Here is a 22,857-nt window from a genome sequence, read left to right on the forward strand (position 1 = left end):
AAATAAAAGTCACCAATTAATATATATATATATAAACTACCGTTCAAAGGTTTGGGGTCAGTAAGATTTTTTTTATGTTTTTAAAAGAAGTATCTTCTGCTCACCAAGGCTGCATTTATTTGATAAAAAACAATAAATAAATCAATAAAAACAGTAATATTGCGAAATATTATGACAATTTAAAATGACTGTTTTCTATTTTAATATATTTTAAAGTGTAATTTATTCCTGTGATCAAAGCTGAATTTTCAGCATCATTACTCCAGTCTTCAGTGTCACATGATCCTTCAGAAATCATTCTAATATGATGATTTGATGCTCAAGAAACATTTATGATTATCAATGTTGAAAACAGTTATTTACATTTTTATTTCATGATGCTATGATGAATAGAAAGTTCAAAAGAACAGCATTTATCTGAAATCTAAAGCTTTTGTAACATTAAACACTACCCTTCAAAAGTTTGGGATCAGTAAGAATTTTAATTTTATTTTGGGGGGAAATAAATAAAATAAATCAATACTTTTATTCATCAAGGATGAGTTAAACTGATCAAAAGTTACAGTAAAGACATTTATAATGTTAGAAAATATTCTATTTTAAATAAATGCTGTTCACAAAACAGTGATAAGTACAGGATCTGCAGAGGCACGATGTCTGTATGCTTCCAAATGGATGAGGAGATCTGCAGTTCAGTGTCGGAGGAGCCGCTGAGTGGCGCTGTTGAGGAGAGAAACACAGCAGAGGAGAGTGAAGCTCCTGCTCTCCCTAGAGTCGCGTGGGAGAACAACACCCCAGGTGCTTTCACACACACACACACACACACACACACACACACACACACACACACACACACACACACACACACACACACACACACACACACACACACACACACACTTTTGATATGAAACAAATTAAAATTAACCTCTCAAATTCTGTCAATTTTATTGAGAAATTCAAACAATACAGTTTTGGCGCTTGTAAATATGAGGACGCACGTGAACCGATCATGTCTTACTCTTACTACTACTAGTTAATAGTAAATAAACACGATTGAACGATAGGTGTGTTGAAAGATACAGTAGGCTACAACTTACCGAAATGTTTCGGCCTCATACAGAATGTCGATCATTCAGTGTTTTTCACCCGTGGAAATGGTCAATAAAACAGCTGGAGAACATATGACACATAGCGTTATGTTTACCCCAGGAAAGCCATTTAATGATCATAGCACGTTAACATTGCTATAGAGAATATTTAGCTAAATTTGGCACCAATGCTATATTTTCTAAATGTCACAATCATTTGTTAACTAACAAGTATTCATTACTTCAATGAGCTCATTGTTTCTGCATTAAATTATTACATTGTTTAAATTAAAACATTTGTAGCTAACTGTGACTATATGTACATTTCTGAAATGCACAGTTTCCTCTGATAACAGATTACTCTAAATTGTAATATGGACTCATGCACTTAAGCACTTGAATTAAATAGAAGTTGCACCTTATTAACATATAATATTTTTCCTTATATCATTTAAATATTATTACGTTATTATTATAATAAAAAACGCATTATATTTATATTTGAGTTGTTATTTTTAACCTTTAGGCTATCTATTAACATGTATCTACTGTAACCCTACCTAATATTTGTCTAAAAGAATCAATATCATTATTACACTTTTTTTTTTTCATTACATGTTGCCCTAATTTACCAAACCAGATTCCTCAGCAAAGCCATGAAGATCCTATCGGACCATAGGCGTACTCAGTTTAATGAGTTAGAGAGATTACCATCCGGTCTGAGATTTAGGATGACAAATTGGGGGGGAAATCTTTCCTGTCACAGGCAGTAAAATGTTTCAATGAAAGATAGTGGGTTTTTCTTTTTCTTTCTTTTTTGTAGAGTTTAATGAGCGGCTCTCAGTGACGAGTGGGGAATTGCTTCTGCTTTTGTCATTGAGTTTGTGATTTTTAACATGTGTTTTTGTGTTTTCATATTTATATACATTATTTGTTTTTTTCTGTGTACGCATGTTGAAACTCATTACAACAAAATTTCCCCATGGGATAGTAAAAGTCAACAAGAACACATAAATATGCAAATTCGATACAGTGTATCGATATATTTTAATGAATGGTGTTGGAAACTTTTATTCCTTCATCGAAGCAGAAACCAGGAGACTTGAGATGGATTTTATAAGCAGAAGAGATTTATTCTTCCATGTCTGTAGTTCATCAAGTCTGTAGTTCATCATCATCAAGTCTAATCTAAAGAAAGTTGCCTTGCACTTTTATATACATTTAGGGGGAGGGATTTACATTGAGGTTGAACAAAGCATGTAAATTAAGTATACAGGTTAAGGAACCGCCCTAGACTCCAGCGTGTTACCAGTCTCAATCCAATCAGCATAACTATTCAAACGCATATATGCTAATCCAATCAGCCTGACTAGATTGCCCATACATTTACATTATCATAGAGACAAAAGCACAGCTGTACATTGAGCTTAATGGTCAGGAAATGCATAAAGACAAAGGGTGAGGGTGAGAGTCGTCTCAGCAATTAGAGAACAGGACTGGCAGGGATCTCTTGATATAATCATCATAACTGAATCTTAAAATGCTAACTTCAATGTACTCAACTTTTACTGTTGCAACCTAAATTAAACATTTAATAAATTAGTAATACAACAATGGGAATGACATTTATGGCCATTTTAGCCTCATATTGCATAAAGTAAAATGGCATATCAATTCATGTATGAATTATATAAAGTTTGGTAAAAAAATAAATAATCCTAAAACCTAAAAATTGATTGGTGAATGAAAAATAAATGAATCCTAAAAAAATTATAATTTTATTTTCAAACAACTTAGTCCCGGTGTCCACTACAGAGCACCACTTCATTCAACATATGAATAAAACATCCTTTTTCACAAATGTTTTCCCCCATTTGTTTTGATCTAGCAACATAAAGCAGCTGTACATGAGGACAATCACTCAGCTGTAATCTGTGCTAATAAAACACATGTTTCTAATCAATATTGTTGTTTGCAGAAAAGCAATCAAGATGGATGAGTTTCCGTGCTGGCGTCTCGAGAGTGTGGAATGCTGGGAAACGTCTCTTCCAAACCAACGAAACCCAAGTGTGTGCTTTTGTGCCGTCGCAGGAGCTTCCACACACACCCAGTGTCGAGCCGACAGACCCGCTCGAGTCCAGGCCTACAGACCCGCTCGAGACCAGGCCGACAGACCCACTCGAGACCAGACCGACAGACCCGCTCGAGTCCAGGCCGACAGACCCGCTCGAGTCCAGGCCGACAGACCCGCTCGAGACCAGGCCGACAGACCCGCTCGAGACCAGGCCGACAGACCCGCCCCGCTCGAGTCCAGGCCGACAGACCCGCTCGAGTCCAGGCCGACAGACCCGCTCGAGTCCGGGCCGACAGACCCGCTCGAGTCCGGGCCGACAGACCCGCTCGAGTCCAGGCCGACAGACCCGCTCGAGACCAGGCCGACAGACCCGCTCGAGACCAGGCCGACAGACCCGCTCGAGTCCAGGCCGACAGACCCGCTCGAGACCAGGCCGACAGACCCGCTCGAGTCCAGGCCGACAGACCCGCTCGAGTCCGGGCCGACAGACCCGCTCGAGACCGGGCCGACAGACCCGCTCGAGACCAGGCCGACAGACCCGCCCCGCTCGAGTCCAGGCCGACAGACCCGCTCGAGTCCAGGCCGACAGACCCGCTCGAGTCCAGGCCGACAGACCCGCTCGAGTCAAAAATATGCTTCTGGCTTTAGTTTTAATCTCTACTCCTGTCGGTTCCTCACCTGATCTCAGGTGTGTTTGCTGCTGGAGTTCAGTCTCATGCTGTATATTAACATGCTAACGTGTGTTTTTCAGGATCATTTGAATCTCTTTATGAAGTGGGACGGAAACTGAAATCCAGAGGCGATCGCAGTGATTATAAGGGAGTTCGAACCTGCTGAAAAAAACAATAGAAACCATTACAGAATTGCTAATGGTTTTAATGGTTGTATTGGAAACTGTATTGGTTTTAATGGAAACCGTAATGGTTCTAGTGGGTCTCTATTGGTAATTTGTTTTCTTCTATTGGTGGCATGTTTTGTCTATTTGTCTGTATTGGTTTTAATGGAAACTGTAATGGTTCTAGTGGGTCTCTATTGGTAATTTGCTTTCTTCTATTGGTGGCATCTTTTTTCTATTGGATACCATTAAGGACCAATAAAACACCTTTGGCAAGGTTACATGTTGTACTGGACACCAGTATGAACCATTAAGACTCCAATAAATTTAGTGTTTTCTTTGGTTTGATGATAATGATTTAATGTACACATAGTTAATAGGCTAGATGCAGATTATTTTTTTACAATTATTACAACAAAAATATATTTAAAAATGACTTTTGTATTATTATTTTTGTTTATGTTTTGGAGTAGGTCAAATCAAACGTTTCTCCAAATGAAAAAAAAATCAAATAGCCTAAAATACTTGGCTATTGCCCGCCACTATACGTAAAGGACAAGCGGGACAAGCAGTCAGTTGAATTTTATTTTATTTAGACACGTTTCGACTTTAACAACAGCGAGTGAAAATGATTGCAGTTTTATTGCACTTAAGTACTGCCTACCAGCCCATTCTCGAGTTATTTGCTTTAATTACTGGGCCGAGACAGCAACTGTTTGAAAGATATAAATAAAGGGATTCAGTTCATAACCAGCGGACAAGCGGTCAGTTGGTGGAGACGGCAAGAGCGCGCTAGTTGTTTCTTCTGAAATACCCCGTTCTCCCGTTGTTCAGTGTTCTACTTGACTCGAGGTAAACCTATCCTCGAATCTCTGCTTACTTTTCATTTTTAACTTTCTAATTTTATTTTATTTAGACACGTTTCGACTTTAACAACAGCGAGTGAAAATGATTGCAGTTTTATTGCACTTAAGTACTGCCTACCAGCAGCTACCATCGACTCTACCTGCGCGACTCCACCGAGCAAGGACACCAGAAAGGCACTTAAGTATCTCCTTCTCCCTTTCCTTTCCCACTTTTATCTTATTTTCACCTTACTCAACATGTGCTTTCAATACTCCTACCACTGCTATGCTGATGACACACAGCTCTTCTTCTCATTTCAACCAGATGATCCCACAGTAGCTGCACGGATCTCAAGCTGTCTGGCGGACATCTCGACATGGATGAAGGAACATAACCTGCAGCTCAACCTGGCAAAGACTGAGCTTCTCGTCCTCCCTGCCAATCCGTCTCTACAGCACGACTTCACTTTCCAGCTAGAATCATCATCAATCACCCCATCAAGGTCGGTCAGAAATCTTGGCGTGATATTGGATGACCAGCCGCAAGACTATGCCGAACTAGTTATTTAAAACGCTTACATCAGGTTGCTTTAAAGATAAAGATAAAAAGGAGTGAATCAAATATAATATTTTATGAAAGCCAAAATAGTACAGAAAAAGAATGGCTCAAGAATGGCTCAAGAACATTTACCTGCCATTTACGTTTGTTGCCATACATACTGCATTTTACTTACAAGCACTTGTACATACAAAACATCTTGAGATAACATAACTTGACTTAACATCAGCCAAACACACACACGCGTCTGGCAAGGGTTTGTCCTAGTCCCTCTCAAAAATGTTTGGAAAACTGCAAATGTATAGTTTGTCTTCCACTTTGATACACATGCATTTACCCTGAAGGCAACTAACAGGAACTAATTCTGTCTTGGATGATTCCCAGCATTGCACAATGGAAATGTGTGGAACAAAACCACAAGGTTGTGGTAGTGGAAATACTGGAGCTACCTTAAATGTTGTTAATAATAATGCTATGTGATCATCCGTGTCAGAGAAATAAATAATTTTATCGATTACCCCACATGTTCCATCTGTTAGTTTCACATAGCTTTCATCTCGTCTCTGAGATAGGGTGTAGTCTCTGCTAGTATACACCAGACCACCTTTGATCATGCGCTTGTGCACTACAACTTCATCAGGTATGCACACGCGAGAGGCACAGAAGGCAGCCCGTTCTTCTTGTGTAACAACATGCACGCTCCCATTGTCAAGTAGCGTAGTATTGTCACATTTGACAGTATTTTGGACCCTTGGGTACTTGTTCAAATCAGAACAGAACCGTAACACCTCTTCTTTCACTGTGTACTTGGATGAGAAGTAAGGAATTGATCTAAACAGAAGAAACTTGGTAACTATCTGATTAGCCACTCCTTTTGTTCCTTTTACCAAAGTCAGGAGTTTGCCATTTGCATTCTCGAAAGGAAATGCAGAATGTGTCCACAATGGGCCCCACAACTTGACTGACTTGGCAAGATGACTGAGAAGGTGAATGTTAAATGTCATCTGTGACTCGCCATATAAAATCTGAAACCTGAACATGAAGTCAAGCAACAAGATCTCAGCTCTGTTGATTTCACAAGGTTTTAGTTCATCCTTCAGTAGCAGATAAATGGCTGATACAAGTAGGCCAAGATGTTGCAAGTACTTTTGGGGAAGAAGTCCTTCAAGACATGGTAGGCTGTAGAACAGGAGCCAGGATTGCCACTCAGAGGCTTTCCAGTGCACCCTATCTGACAACCCTCTAGGCAGTCGAGTAATCAGGTGTGGAGGTTGGATACCAACAATTCTAGCATCGATCTCTCTCAAAGTGGCAGGTCTGCCTACATAATATGGCTGTGTGGATGAAGAAGTTTCAACCAGGAGTCTAGTAATCTGTCTTGAAACCCCCAGTAAGACTGCATGCATGTAGTCTGGGACAAAACCCCAGACAACATCAAAGTATGGCAAGTTGATTAGTGGAGAAGGACCCTTTACGCCCCTAATATTTGTCCCACCTTCTACAGCCAACTCCATATCCCTAACCATTTCCTCATTTGTTCTGTCACAATATTCTTCTTCTGAAACTGGATACTTTACTACCCTATCAACCAGCTTCCCAGGATGCAGACAGAATCCGCAGCCATGATATCCATTAAACTGGGTAGTGTTTTGCATCAGCGGTCTCGCTTTGGAATCAACACTACAACAGAGGCCAACTATTTTGCTGTTAATAACAGACCCTTCTTTATGCCATGTGACACCAGTGTCAGCTAGGGTCTTGGCCTGGTCCACAAATGACTTGAGAAAGATTTCCATCACAGGCTCTTTTGGCCCAAACCAAAGGCCAGCAAGCAATACATTCTTAAACCTAAGTTCAGGGGGAAGCTCATTGAACATTATGTGGATGGGCAATATAGAGAACTTTGAAGAATTAAACACAGGGCTTCCATCTGAGTTGAATATGTATGATAGGTTGTGAGAATCTGAGAGGATCTGATTTGGGCCAGACGAATGTCTGTACTTCTCCCCATCATAGATGTCTGACAACATCTCATTATGACTCTTTTGCCTATCAAACCTATAATTCAAATGGGCACTTGCTTCTGTGCTTTCAAGCAGAGTCTGAATTTGTGGGGCAAGAGGAACAGCGACTCTACCTGCGCGACTCCACCGAGCAAGGACACCAGAAAGGCACTTAAGTATCTCCTCTTCCCTTTCTCTTCCTTCTACTTACCTTATTGTTCACCTCAATCAACATGTGCTTTCAATACATTCCTGTTATCTCTCGGCACCGTCCTTTCATCACGCGCAATAGGCAGCGCAATACTGCCAATCTGCGTCCCATCCTCACATCCTCACATCCTCCTCTCTCTCTTTCCGTGGGTCTATGGAATTGTCAGTCAGCAGTCAATAAAGCTGACTTCATTCCAGCCTTTGCATCTCATTCTACTCTTAGTATCTTGGGGCTGACTGAGACCTGGATTCGTCCAGAAGACTCAGCAACCCCTGCTGCTCTCTCTAGCAATTTCTCCTTCTCCCACTCCCCTCGCCAGTCTGGGAGAGGTGGGGGTACAGTGCTTCTCGTTTCTAACAATTGCAAATACTCCACGCTCTCTTCTCTATGCAACAACAACTCATTTGAATATCATGCTATTACACTTACAACTCCCATTAAAATCCATATTGTAGTCATTTATCGCCCCCCAGGTCAGCTGGGTAACTTTGTAGATGAGCTGGATGTGCTGCTGTCCACTTTCCCTGAGGACGGCACCCCACTTCTAGTCTTCGGTGACTTCAACATTCATCTCGAAAAGCCACATGCAACAGACTTCACCTCTCTCCTAGCCTCTTTCGATCTCAAACGACTCATCACCACAGCTACTCACAAATCAGGCAACCAACTGGACCTGGTTTACACACGCAACTGCACCACAGAAAACATCCTGGTGACACCTCTCCACGTTTCAGATCATTTCCTCATTACTTTCAGTCTACAACTCTCTACCCCTGCACCACCACCCCCACCACCAGTCACTTTCAGACGAAACCTGCGCTCACTTTCCCCCTCCCATCTTTCCTCTGCCGTATCATCCTCTCTTCCCCCACCCTCACAATTCTCATCTCTGGATGTGAATACCGCAACGGACACCTTATGCTCCACTCTAATCTCTTCTCTAGACATTATCTGCCCTCTCTCCTCCAGGCCAGCACGCGCTACTCCCTCTAACCCCTGGTTATCTGAGGTTCTTCGGGAACACCGGACCGAACTCAGGGCAGCGGAGAGGAAATGGCACAAATCAAAAGACGCATCTGACCTGAGTATGTATCAATCTCTCCTCTCCTCCTTTTCTGCTGATGTTCGTGCTGCAAAATCTTCATACTTCCACAAAAAGATCAACAGCTCCTCCAACACACGATTACTCTTCAAGACATTCAACTCTCTCCTCTGTCCACCTCCACCACCTCCCGCCTCCTCCTTAACTGCTGACGATTTTGCGACCTTCTTCACCAACAAAACAACAGCTATCAGCAGTCAGTTCTCAGCTCCACACACACAGGAACCCAGACCGACCCCTTCCACAGCCAATACCCCTCTGTCCTCCTTTTCTTCGCTAACCGAGGAAGAAGTATCTACACTTCTCCTCTCCAGTCACCCTACCACCTGCCCGCTTGACCCCATCCCCTCACACCTTCTACAAGCCATCTCTCCCACACTTCTACCATCACTCACACACATCATCAACTCATCCCTCCACACTGGCACCTTCCCTACAGCATTCAAGCAGGCTCGGGTTACTCCACTGCTCAAAAAACCAACGCTAAACACATCATTTGTAGAGAATTACAGACCTATCTCTCTCCTACCATTCATTGCGAAGACACTTGAAAGAGCTGTCTTCAACCAACTAACATCCTTCTTGTCTCTAAACAACCAGCTGGATGTCAACCAATCTGGCTTCAAGAAAGGACATTCAACTGAGACTGCATTACTGTCAGTCACAGAAGCCCTACGGATCGCAAAAGCTGCTTCCAAATCTTCAGTCCTCATTCTCCTGGATCTGTCTGCTGCCTTCGACACGGTGAATCATCAGATCCTTCTGTCCACCCTCTCATCACTGGGCATCACAGGAACTTCACTCCACTGGTTTGAGTCCTATCTCACAGGTAGGTCCTTCAAGGTCGCATGGAGAGGTGAGGTATCCAGAGCACATCAGCTGACCACAGGGGTTCCCCAGGGTTCAGTTCTTGGTCCCCTCCTCTTCTCCATCTACACCACATCACTGGGACACATCATACAGGCACACGGTTTTTCCTACCACTGCTATGCTGATGACACACAGCTCTTCCTCTCCTTTCAACCAGATGATCCCACAGTAGCTGCACGGGTCTCAAGCTGTCTGGCGGACATCTCCACATGGATGAAGGAACATCACCTGCAGCTCAACCTGGCAAAGACTGAGCTTCTCGTCCTCCCTGCCAATCCATCTCTACAGCACGACTTCACCATCCAGCTAGAGTCATCATTAATCACCCCATCAAGATCGGTCAGAAATCTTGGAGTAACGTTTGATGACCAGCTGACCTTCACAGATCACATTTCAAAGACAGCTCGATCATGCAGGTTTGCACTGCACAACATCAGGAAGATCAGGCCTTTCCTAACTGAGCATGCAACACAACTTATCGTCCAGGCCCTGGTCATCTCTAGGCTTGACTACTGCAATGCCCTTCTGGCTGGACTCCCAGCATGTGCGACCAAACCCCTACAGATGATCCAGAATGCTGCAGCTCGTCTTGTCTTCAACGAGCCCAAGAGGGCCCACGTCACTCCTCTGTTCATCTCTCTGCACTGGCTACCTCTAGCTGCTCGCATCAAGTTCAAGGCACTGACGCTTGCTTACAGAACTATCACAGGCTCAGCTCCCTCCTACTTTCACTCACTCCTACGAGTCTACATCCCTACCAGACACCTACGATCGGTCAACGAGCGACGTCTCGTGGTTCCATCACAGAAAGCCACAAAATCACTTTCCAGAACATTCTCATTCACAGTTCCATGCTGGTGGAACGCTCTCCCCACCCTCATCCGGAATGCAGAATCCCTGACAACATTAAAAAAAAAGCTGAAAACCAATCTCTTCCGTGAGCACTTAACCTTATAAAAAAATAATAATAATAAAAAAAATTCCTTTCCCTTTGAAACATCACTTATCAGGCTTATGCTACTCTGAATAATACCTGAACTTCGTATTTTGAGCACTTCCTGCGTTGTTGTTGCTTTTGCCTCTTTATGATGACTCGCTGAATTTAGTCCTAATTTGTAAGTCGCTTTGGATAAAGGCGTCTGCTAAATGACTAAATGTAAATGTAAATGTAAACATTGATAAAGAAGTTACCTCCATTCATAGAACCAGAATCAAAAGTGCTGCCACATGATCCACATTCATCAATTTGTTTTTCACTGATTTCCTGGACTGTTCCTATGTTGAAGTAACATTTTTCGCAGTAGAACTGAAATTCTACTCCCTCACAACTGTTTTTAAACACTCTGTAAAAAAGATACTTGGATCGAGGTACAACCACTTGCCTAAACAATTATTGATCAACTGCAGTAAATCATGTAACTGGCAACCAGTTATTTTATGCTTTGCTGCATGGCTCATAATCATGAGCATGGCCTCAGCTTTTGTGGTAGTTCCTATGGCAGTCAAAGCAGTGTCCATGTCAGGCTGTAGGCCAATCATTGACAGGGGATCAGTAGTGTTCTGCTTCGTGCTGCCTGTCCTATGGTCTATCTCAGACTCTGACTCTGTTCCACTGCATGCCTTTAAAAAAGCAACATCTCTGTTAAAGGTATTGTTGTGTGTAGGTCTGCTCATACACATATGCACGTAGGTTCATAGTTATATATTTTTTAAAGTACAGACTTGAGCCTGGTGCAATGTCTACCTCACTACTGTACTCATCTGTCATCAGTTCAGCTGTTTTCCATTGACCATTCTGACAATAATGTTATAGTTATGTTACAATCATGACATCCGTGTTACAGTCATGAAATCTATGTAACAATCATGACATCTATGTAACAATCATGAAACAGTTGTATTTTTATAAACTTTTGTTAACAAAGATTAATAAATACTGTAACAAATTAGATCAAAAGGTTTTTAATGTCAAGAGAAACATTTCAGTCAAACTTGTGACTATAGTGTACACATTATAAATGTTTATTAGAACAAGCTAAACTAGTACTCACATGTGTTTCTGAAGGTCTGCTTGAGCCTGGTACAACGTCTACCTCACTACTGTACTCATCTGTCATCAGTTCAGATAATTTGCATATGGAGTTGAGTGTTATCGTGGCTGCTTCACTTTCTGGACCATTCTGACAATAATGTTACAGTTATGTTACAATCATGACATTGCACTGACAGCAAGAGGGACTGTGAATAATTGTACTTCATCTGACTCTGTAGCTGCCTGTTTCCATGCTTATTTTTTTGAATTCTTCTCCTTTTCTCTGTGTTTTTATTTATTTATTTGTCTATTAAAAATCAAAAGTTATTCTTCAGTAAGTATGTCAGACTTTGCTGGATCACCTCCGTCCTATGTACTAGCGTTTATTTACATTTTTAATAATCAAATGTATTCAAATAATCGGGACAATCCTACTGGATAATAAGCGTGACTACGGTACCTGTTTCATTGGCTGTTTGGCTCTCTTCCTCGTCAACATCAACACCTGGCCTGTCATATCGACATTCGACACAGTGTCTGGCGAGGTATCTTTGTCTTACTTTGAGGTTCCAGGTATAGCTTATATTTTTGCCTATTTCTACGCATATTTGTCCCAAAAAATAAATAATGATGAAAAAAGTGCTCGAGACGAGATGTTGATCACGTCAAAAGGGGGCGGTGCTTAGCTTGCGCGTGACAGAGTGCCAACTGAAATTACGGTATAATAATTTAAACTGATCTGCCCGTTCACTAACCACCCTTTTTACTTTTTCTGTCTGGTAAGTGTCATTAATACTTTTCATTCCTGTTATTTTCGATGCAATATTTACTGTTCTGTCCTGTCAGCTATTGAGATAGACTAACGTTAAGCTAACATAGGTCCAGCGGGCCGATGGCGGCCCACCAGTGGCAAAGTTGGCGGCCCACTGGCGTTTTGCTCATCGTTGTTCCAGCGGACCACCTTCCCGACAGTGGTCCGCTACCGAGCCGTTGGTTCATAATAAGTGTTTTCTGGCGGACCACGGTCGGTCCACGGTTTAGACTGTTGGTCCAGATTGGTCGGGTTGCCGATGGTGTTCGCCGGAGGTCCGACCGTGTCAAGCCGCTGACTTTTTGCCGCCCAAAAAATGCTGGTTGACCGCCAGCCATTGTTAGCTGATAACGTACGTAATGTTACCGGGCTGTGTATTTATTTATACATAAATGTAAAATGTATCAACATTGCTACAGTAAGACTGCTTATTAACAAACCATGTAACGTTAAGTCTTTGTTGATAGTAATAAAAAAAAGTAATTAAAGGCTGACACAGACACAGCATGCAAGTAGTCAAATAAGTTACCGAATTAATGTCACAGTCAATCAATGTCTTGCCCAGTATTCACGTATACAGTTGATTGAGAATATGTCTTAAGTGAACGTAAACAGATAAACAATATCCGATATGTTAATCCGTGCTTTAGGTCGACAGCAGCCTTATAAACATGCTATTTCATTTGTTTTATTTGACCTTTTTGTCATGTTTCTTGTAATTTGGTTATTTGCATTCTAGTGAAACAGAGAGCAAGGTAGTGGCTTGCAACAGAGAGTGGCTGCAAGGTAATTATTCACAAATAAGACATTTTGTATTGCTAATGCTAATACAAATTAATTGAAATAAAATGTGTTTTTATTAATTGTCATTTGTCTTGTATGTTAGCATGTTTGCCTACGTCCGGTATATCGATGACAACATCCGACAGATAGTGCCCTTGGACAACATAAAAGGCTTCTGTCCAAAAGATGTGAAAGATTTTGAAACAAAGAAAAAATACAGTATTTTGTGGAAGAAATCGCCAGAGGACCAGGGGCAATACTACAAAGCACAGATATTAAAATTGGCTGGTAGGTATTTAAAGCTACACTACACCCCCTAATTGTATCTTTATTTTAAGTATATCAGTCAAAATATGTGTTGCACTGCTGGAAACATAGATGTGGGTATTACAGTTACTGTTACAAAAGATTCTTAAACAACCACTAACATCTTTAACATCTTTGGCGACAAACAACTGTAGTTATTTTTGTGTGAGTTTTTTTTGTTGGTTTGTTGTTACTTGTATTTAGTTTCTTTCTTCTATTCTTCAGAATCTGAAGAGGAATTAAAGCGTGAGCGAATCTCAATACCTCCACTCAACAGTGATGAGGAAGACTGGTCATCTACCAAAAGCTCCACGAATCCATCTGTAAGCTATGTAATGCAGGGTTCTCAAGTCTCACGCATTGGCCGTGAGACACACGCAATTCAACCAGTTCACACGCTCACACGCCACACCATGTATTTCTCACGCTGAAAAGGCAATGCCAACCAAGTTGTCCTGCAAGCTTTATAACGTTGTGTACGAGGCGCACGCACCGTACGTTCGTTACTAGGTAACCAACAACATCGCGCGAACGCGCTGGGTTTGTGCTGGTGTAATGCATTGGTCAAAAAAAGTAGGGTTTTTTTTTCTGACAGACCAGCCCATGAAACATGTAGATCAGCGGCCCATTGGTTCTTTTCTTGATTGACACTGGGCTGGCCCAATCACAACTTTAAACGAGTGAGCGAGCGTGCAGCAGTGTCAGTGTGTATCTGTCAAAATAGTCAGCGAGATGGAGAAGAAACGCAAGGAATGTGCAGAGAAATAGCGTGAAACAATAGAAACTGGCCCTTAAAGCAGACACTGTAAACTGTGTCAAAATATACAGTATGTTTTCTGCCCTTCATCAGCTCCTGTGATGATGATGATAGTGAGGAGGATCAGGAGAGAGATGAGTAATCCGCGGTAAGCATAACTACTTTCAAAACACTTAGGCCATGTCATGAGTGTAGGAACCCATAACCCAGTTACAGATTATTTCCATATCTCCATATTTGACGATTACCGCAATTCACTAGAAATTTAATGAGAGGCGTTTGTAAACCATGTTTTCCGCCAAAATAAAAGCTTGATGCAGTTTGCGTCAAAATAAAAGATCATGTGCTTATCTCTTTCAAGTATAGAAATAGGTACAAATCTAATTATGAAAGTTTCCTTTATTTTTTAGTGCATTTGTTTTTACAAAATATGGCTATTACGGTCATAGGATTAATATTATAACTATTATTATGTAGTAGGTGTAATGTAAATAGACACTGTAACTAAAAGAGGTTTACATTTTTCTTTTTTAATTTGCACACTGAATATAGTTTGGAGCTTTTAATTTTGAACTCTCAAAGTGCACCAGATTGATGGATTTAACATTAAAATGCAAAAAAATTTCTCACGAGGGGCAATTTGTTATATTTTTGTATATTTGTAATTTGAAATATAACATTAAATAGTATATTTGATGTGATGAATTGCTCTGTCATTTATCAGATTTACCAATTGTTATAATTTCAATTTGTGCTGGTTAATTATGAACAATGGGTAAAATTGGGGGGCGGGGACAGGTGGGGGCGGGCCTCCATTAAGGCTCCTCCCCTAACCGCATGTGATCTCACTCCAAGCTTTTGATAAAACTTGAGAACCCTGGTAATGCATCTCTTAATTAATACAATTGAGTGCATTATTGCTGCACATTTTTCAGCAGCGTAGTTCCGGAGGTAGTTTTTTCATAAATTTATCCCATAGGGATTAGTGTTGTCACGATTAGTGTTGCACGGTGTACCGATACTTCAAAAGTATCGCGATACTCGGAAATTAAAAACGTCACGATACCTAAATTTATCAGTATCGATACAAAAAACAACAAAAAAAAACACGCCTCCCTATGGACGTCTGTGTTTTTTTCCTGACGCACGCAGCAAAGAACCTGCCGCTGTCAGTGTCATGTTACAAAACACTACAGCGAGATGGCTGCATGTGCGAGCACAAGTGGTCCTCGACTCGTAGAAAGAGATGACGCGAGGAGTGACATATGGAAGTACGTTACCTACCTTGCTCTGTTGCACGGTGCACCTTCAAAAGTAAATCGGAAATGAAAAACGTCACGATTCCTTAATGTATTGTATCGACACTTCTAAGAATGACCGCGTTCCAGATTTGTAAGGCCGGCGACACACTGGCTGCGTGTCGTGTCCGTTTTTATTTCGGCTCCCATGTTAACTGCCTGCGTGACACACGCGTCTGGGCGCAGCTCGACACGCGCAGAAAACGCGTGTATGCTAGAAATAGAACCGACGCCTATTTTTTACGCGACACGCAAGTGTGTTGGAAGCGTTTCCAGGCAAAATAGAATAGGAAAAGATGTTTCTATGTCATTTTGACACGAACACATATTAATAAATGACATTTTGATGTTTGAAAGTTTTGACACAAATACAATATAAATGTAATTAAAAAAAAATATTATCGATTTTCAAATATTGCACCTCTCAATACAGAACGAATTATTCTGTAGCCTATTTTGCCGTCAACACTGCCGACGTTGTCTTTGCTGCTATATATTTATGTTTAACATGAAGTATAGGCCTTCCACAACTCTCTCCCCACATGTCAAATATATCACCAATGAGGCTTATCATATGTTACCAATATTAAACATTGTTTAATATAATCGCTGTTCATATTTTTATTCAAAGTTCAGAATCAAGATAAAGCTCTTATGTTTCTTATGATAAATGATATAATGCTGCTAAATTTTTTTTAGACAACACTAGTCACGATACCAAAATTATTGTTTCGATACCGATACCAAGTCAAGAATTGCGATTTCGATACTTTTTCGGAAAAGGAAGAAACACTCTCAAATATCATTGTTGTGATTTATTTTAAAACTGGGACAACATTCTAATCATATAACACTCTAATAAATGAACATATGAACAGCAGATTAAACATTTGAACAAAATATGAAATATCAAAATATCAAAAATAAATTAGAGCAATGACATTCAAGGTAAAAAAATTTATAAATTTAGCAGCATTATCTCAGTTATCATAAGAAACGTAAGAGTTACCGGTTATAACTTTATCTTGATTCTGATTCTTTAAAGTAAAAAAGATGACAGAAAAAGTAGAATTAAATTAAATACATTTATGGTAAGATTACTACATTTTATTGAATTAAAAACGCATTTATGGTGAAATTACTACATTTTCAGGTCAATCTGTGTTAATTTTGACCACAAAACATGCGCTGTCACTTTAATTCAGCGCGTGCAGCACAGCAGAAATAGACTCTGTGCTGAAACGATCTCTGCACTGCTGTATACGCATCGCCGGACTGCAACCGCGTGCAGTGTGAAAGCTCTGACCTGTTAACATGGGTACGGATAAAAATACGCACCGCATACCCACTGCAAACGGAGTATGTGTGAAACGGGCGTCACTTGCGCTCGCACATGCAGCCATCTCGCTGTAGTGTTTGTCACATGACAGCTGCAGCTTCTTTGCTGCGTGCGTGAGGATAAAAAACACAGACGTCCATAGGGAGGCATGCGTTGCACACACGAACAAGAAATACGTCTCTTACAAGTCTGGAACGCTGTCATTCTTAGAAGTATCGCTACTAATACATTTAGGAATCATGACGTTTTTTAATTTCCGAGAATCGCGATACTTTTGAAGTATCGGTGCACTGTGCAACACTAATAGGGATTTAAAAAATAGTCTCCATTTAAAGTGTTGTAAGTCATGAACCAAACCAATCAAAGCTATGAGGTTAATCACAAATTCTGCTGTAAAAAAAATATTTTTTTGTTTATTTTATAGTGTGACAAGAGAAATGACCAGACAAAAAAAAAAGCCAGCAGTCCAAAGCTTACAAAAACGGAAAACTTTAATGGAAATCCTAAAAGAAAAGCTACTGCAAGACAAGTACTACAACATCAAAAAAAGGATGCGAGAGGAGGAGATGAGTAATGAAGAAAAAGAGAAGAAAATTAAATGTTTAAAAGTAGAGAATAGGGACACGAAAGCTGAACTGCAGCAACTAAGGCGGTTAAACCTTCATCTCCAAGAGGAGCTCTTCCAAAACAAAAAAACTGAGCATTTTCAAACTGGTTGGCTATTAATTTAACATAGATCTTAGATCATCATATGTCCTTAGAAAGAATTGGACACTTTTAAATGCAACTTATAGCCTGTGATTTTTACACTTTTATTGCAACAAAACTATTAAAAGTGTTGCTTAATCTGATATTACAGTAACACAAAAGGAGCCACAGTCCTCTTCTGCAGGCCACACTCCACTCCCACAGCAGCCAGTTCACGGTCCAGAAGAACCAGCAGAGGAGCAAACGGCTATAATACTCAAACGTGAGCATTTTAAAACTGTTTGACTATTAATTTTACATGCATGTTTTTAAAGTTCTTAGAAAGAATTGGACACATTCAAATGTAAGTTATAGGCGGTGATTGATAAAAAAAAAAAACTAATATAGTTATCATTCTTGGTGTGAATGGGCCTTTACTCTGATATTACAGTAACACAAAAGGAGCCACAGTCCTCTTCTGCAGGCCACACTCCACTCCCACAGCAGCCAGTTCACGGTCCAGAAGAACCAGCAGAGGAGCAGAGCATAAGACACAGGGATGACAAGGTATTTCGTAGACTGTAAAACACAAACTCTAAATATTCCTATAATTTTAATTAGGGATGTCCCGATACCACTTTTTGCAGAACGAGTCCGATACCGATACTTTGATTTTTGGTACTTGCCGATACCGATACCGTAACCGATCCAGGGCCTGAATTTCGTTTTGGAAAATGGGGGGGAAATCCCCCCTTAGGTGATTCTTATGGGGGGGGATTTTAAATTTGAGGGGGGAGTTTAGACTTTTTTTTTTTATTATTACATTTATCTCGCCTAAATGTATGCTCACTCATCGCATTTTTACAATGGGGTAATTTTGTTCTTAAGAATTTACACAACACAAGGAAGCTTGATTTCAGTCTTTGAATTAAATAGAAAAAAGTAGCACATATATATACAACAGAATAAAGATACCAATAAAGAGAAATAAAGAGAAAAGTTTTTGCTTAGGTCTAACACTAGTATTCAGAAATACTACAGAGAGTGAATAAAGTAATCAAATGTAAAATAACACTGGGTAGTATTTTAGTCCTGACTAAATTAAATACATAGGCTAATAATCCTGATTCCTTCAAATAAAAGCTATGTTTTGTTGTTTTAACAACCAAATGAATGACAGACACATATGTCTGCTGTCACTGTAAGAGCTAGTGCACGGATCCTGTGTTCATTATACGGTCACGTGCGATTTATGCTTAAGACATAACCGACTGTGTTTAGAGGATACTCACCAAGACCGAAAATTGACATAATTTTTGCATGTTTTTGACTGTTAAAGCGATATAATCCACGAAAAATAACTTTTGTTACCCGCGAGCTGTTTGTGAGGCGGCTTTACTCTATGTATGTGTGCAGAGAAAAAAAACATCTCTCAGTTTTTACATAATTTTGTGTGAATTCGTCCGTACAAGCGAAAGACGTGAAAGACAATTTAAATCAGTATTCGTGCGCTGAGACGCTGGTTTGCGGGGCGCACGCTTCGGATGTTTGCGTTCATGGAACCTCTTGACCTGCACACGTCCTGTAATAATGTAGGGAACCACGCGTTATACTTAAAATCAGGAATTTTTATGAGTACGAGTATATGAGGACAGTATCGTCCCGATCCCCGATGCCAGTATCGGTATCGGGACATCCCTAATTTTAATGCAAAGCAGGGGAGTCTCGAGAAGCCAGGTTATCTAGTTTATCCCTGTATACCCTTACAACATTTTTTATTCAGGTGTGGTATTAGTATTCTTATTTTAAACTAGGGCTGCACGATTAATCACAATGAAACAGCGCAGTAGTCATGCATTATAAATTCATAATACAATTTTTCTGGATCTCATGAAGTCATAATGTTCCTCATTTAAATAATACCCAACCACGAAATACGCAAAAAAGTACATACTTCTCCAGCCATCGTGGCCAAGAGTCAAGGCCACGGAGGCCAGTCCTACATGACTCCTCAAACTACCTGCATCGCCATGGCCCCCTGAGTTACCTGCTACCTATTGGTGCCAAGTAATCCATAAAACAAATATAATGGTTGACCTCTACTTTTAAATGAGCTAAAATGGTCTTATGCATATTATTATTTTTTTTTCAGGATCTAGGACATGGAGTCCTGATACCCACAGGAAAGTGGGATGTCGTGAGGAGATTAGAGGGGGACTCAAAATTCTGCAAGAGCTTGGCTGTAGTCATATGGGGTACCACAGTCCTCAAACAGAGGAGCGTTACGGGGATGAAATGTAACGCAATAAAAACGGCTAAGGCAAAACCACCTCTGAGTCCAGAAAAAATCTCAGCTATCAAAGGTAAAACTGTCAAATTTAGCTATAATTAAATCTCAACACAAGACACTAGGGCTGTAATCTCCCAGTTGACTAGTCAATTAATTGGTACGTTCTTGATTTTTCTAACGTCATTTTTTGTCGATTTTTAGTAGAAATTTCTGGACTTCAGTCGACCAAGATTTTCTTTGGTTGATTACGGCCCTACAAGACACATTATAGACCTTATGTAGCCCTGCCCCTTTTCAGCACTGCACTCTTTGTCTTTTGTCTTCCGGTCTGTATTTTCACACCGATCTTGCGCATTTATTAATGATTTATTGTAATTCCATTATCACATTGTACACGTAACACTTTGTATTTACAAATTATTTGGTAAATCATTAGTCATGATCAGTACTTGAAGTAAAAAATGTATTTATTTATTTGTGTGTGTGTGTGTGTGTGTGTGTGTGTGTGTGTGTGTGTGTGTGTGTGTTCTAAACAGAGTGCCTGTCTCAGAGGCTGGAGGAAAGGGGTCACACCTCAGAGGAAATAAATAAGCGCCTCCTAAGTGTACGGAAATACCTGGCTGAGAAGATCAGTGATATAAACAGGACAAAAACCATCAGTGGTAAGTATACCATTTCTTAAGTAAGGGATTGTCACGGGAAACTAAGAAAACAAGGAAAACTCAAGTGCAGAGGAAAGGGATTTTTAATAAACAAAAGAACAACGTAAAACAAACACCCACGAGGGGGAAAACATTACAAAATACCAAACAACAACTTCAAACGTGAACATACCAAACGGGTCACGTGTACAAGACAACGATCCGACACAGACTGCAAACACAAAGGAACTTATAAAAGGGACAAATCAGGCAGGTAATGAGGAACAACAGGTGGGGCAAATGAAACCAATAATAAGATAACAAGGAGGGTGGGGTCAAAACAATGACAGGAACACAAACACCACATGTGCTACACAAGACAGGACAGGCATGTGACATTACCCCCTCCTAAAGGAGCGGCTACCAGACGCTCCACTAGGGACGGGAGGGACAGACCAGGGCGGGACGGGAAGGACAGACCAGGGCGGGACGGGAGGGACAGACCAGGGTGGGACAGGGGGAACAGGAAAGACAGACCAGGGTGGGACGGGAGGGACAGACAGGGGAAACAGAAAAGACAGACCGGGGTGGGGCAGGGAAAATGGACAGTTCTGGAGGCCAGGGCGGAACAGAGAGTCCATCGGGCGGCCAGGGCGGAGCAGACTCTCCCTCGGGCGGCCAGGGCGGAGCAGACTCTCCCTCGGGCGGCCAGGGCGGAGCAGACCCCTCGGGCGGCCAGGGCGGAGCAGACCCCTCGGGCGGCCAGGGCGGAGAAGACCCCTCGGGCGGCCAGGGCGGAGAAGACCCCTCGGGCGGCCACGGCGGAGACGACTCCACCGGCTCAGGAACTGGAACAGACTCCACCGGCTCAGGAACTGGAACAGACTCCACCGGCTCAGGCACTGGAACAGACTCCACCGGCTCAGGCACTGGAACAGACTCCACCGGCTCAGGCACTGGAACAGACTCCACCGGCTCAGGCACTGGAACAGACTCCACCGGCTCAGGCACTGGAACTGGCACCAACGGCTCAGGCACTGGAACTGGCACCAACGGCTCAGGCACTGGAACTGGCACCTCCGGCTCAGGCACTGGCACCACCGGCTCAGGCACTGGAACTGGCACCACCGGCTCAGGCACTGGAACTGAAACTGGCACCACCGGCTCAGGAACAGACACCACCGGCTCAGGAGCAGATACCACCGGCTCAGGAATAGATATCACCGGCTCAAGAGCAGACACCACCGGCTCAGGAATAGATATCACCGGCTCAAGAGCAGACACCACCGGCTCAGGAACAGATACCACCGGCTCAGACACCACCGGTTCAGGAACAGATACCACCGGCTGAGGCACTGGAACTGGCACCACCGGCTCAGGCACTGGAACTGGCACCACCGGCTCGGGCACTGGAACTGGCACCACCGGCTCAGGAACAGACACCACCGGTCCAAGTGTGTGCGTAGCCCACACACACCACATGGCTGTGGCCATAATGGCCAGTGTCGCGGTCACTGAGGGCTCAGGAACAGACGCCAGTGTCGCGGTCACTGAGGGCTCAGGAACAGACGCCAGTGTCGCGGTCACTGAGGGCTCAGGAACAGACGCCAGTGTCGCGGTCACTGAGGGCTCAGGAACAGACGCCAGTGTCGCGGTCACTGAGGGCTCAGGAACAGACGCCAGTGTCGCGGTCACTGAGGGCTCAGGAACAGACGCCAGTGTCGCGGTCACTGAGGGCTCAGGAACAGACGCCAGTGTCGCGGTCACTGAGGGCTCAGGAACAGACGCCAGTGTCGCGGTCACTGAGGGCTCAGGAACAGACACTGGCTCCGGCTCAGGAACAGACACTGGCTCCGGCTCAGGAACAGACACTGGCTCCGGCTCAGGAACAGACACTGGCTCCGGCTCAGGAACAGACACTGGCTCCGGCTCAGGAACAGACACTGGCTCCGGCTCAGGAACAGACACTGGCTCCGGCTCAGGAACAGACACTGGCTCCGGCTCAGGAACAGACACTGGCTCCGGCTCAAGCTCAGGAACAGACACAGGCTCGACGGCGGCCATCTTGTCCGAAGACACAGGCTCGGCAGGCGTGACGTGAACAGGTTCGGCGGCGGCCATCTTGTCCGAAGACACAGGCTCGGCAGACGTGACGGGAACACTCTCGGCGGCGGCCATCTTGTCCGAAGACACAGGCTCGGCAGACGTGACGGGAACACTCTCGGCGGCGGCCATCTTGTCCGAAGACACAGGCTCGGCAGGCGTGACGTGAACAGTCTCTGGCTGGGCAGACGTGACGTGAACAGTCTCTGGCTGGGCAGAC

At 42.5% G+C, this 22,857-nt stretch overlaps 3 protein-coding genes and 2 long non-coding RNA genes across 6 annotated transcripts in view; all 5 read left to right on the forward strand.

The window, feature by feature from the left end:
• The window catches only part of LOC309477880 (uncharacterized protein), a 70,848-nt gene that overhangs the window by 40,213 nt on the left and 7,778 nt on the right, over nucleotides 1-22,857 (forward strand). The gene's annotated exons all lie outside the window — the stretch shown is intronic.
• On the forward strand, nucleotides 29-4,002 carry LOC309477507 (uncharacterized protein; the record flags this gene model as incomplete). Its single annotated transcript, XM_082140786.1, has 3 exons — nucleotides 29-798; nucleotides 3,070-3,567; nucleotides 3,917-4,002. The coding sequence occupies exons 1-3, from the start codon at nucleotides 654-656 to the stop codon at nucleotides 4,000-4,002; spliced, it is 729 nt and encodes a 242-aa protein (XP_081996912.1). The 5' UTR covers nucleotides 29-653.
• On the forward strand, nucleotides 13,192-13,839 carry LOC309478476. The gene is made up of 3 exons (XR_014199005.1): nucleotides 13,192-13,219; nucleotides 13,320-13,504; nucleotides 13,748-13,839. It is a non-coding gene; the product is annotated as an uncharacterized lncRNA (long non-coding RNA).
• LOC309478056 lies at nucleotides 17,813-19,883 on the forward strand. The gene is made up of 3 exons (XR_014198793.1): nucleotides 17,813-17,886; nucleotides 18,055-18,170; nucleotides 19,756-19,883. It is a non-coding gene; the product is annotated as an uncharacterized lncRNA (long non-coding RNA).
• On the forward strand, nucleotides 21,136-22,409 carry LOC309477508 (uncharacterized protein; the record flags this gene model as incomplete). The annotated part of the gene is made up of 2 exons (XM_082140787.1): nucleotides 21,136-22,074; nucleotides 22,342-22,409. One exon carries the CDS (start codon nucleotides 21,136-21,138, stop codon nucleotides 21,883-21,885), a length of 750 nt encoding a protein of 249 aa, XP_081996913.1. The 3' UTR covers nucleotides 21,886-22,074; nucleotides 22,342-22,409.

Source organism: Leuciscus leuciscus, assembly GCF_965113295.1.
Source record: "Leuciscus leuciscus genome assembly, chromosome: 16".
Taxonomy (NCBI): Eukaryota; Metazoa; Chordata; class Actinopteri; order Cypriniformes; family Leuciscidae; genus Leuciscus; species Leuciscus leuciscus.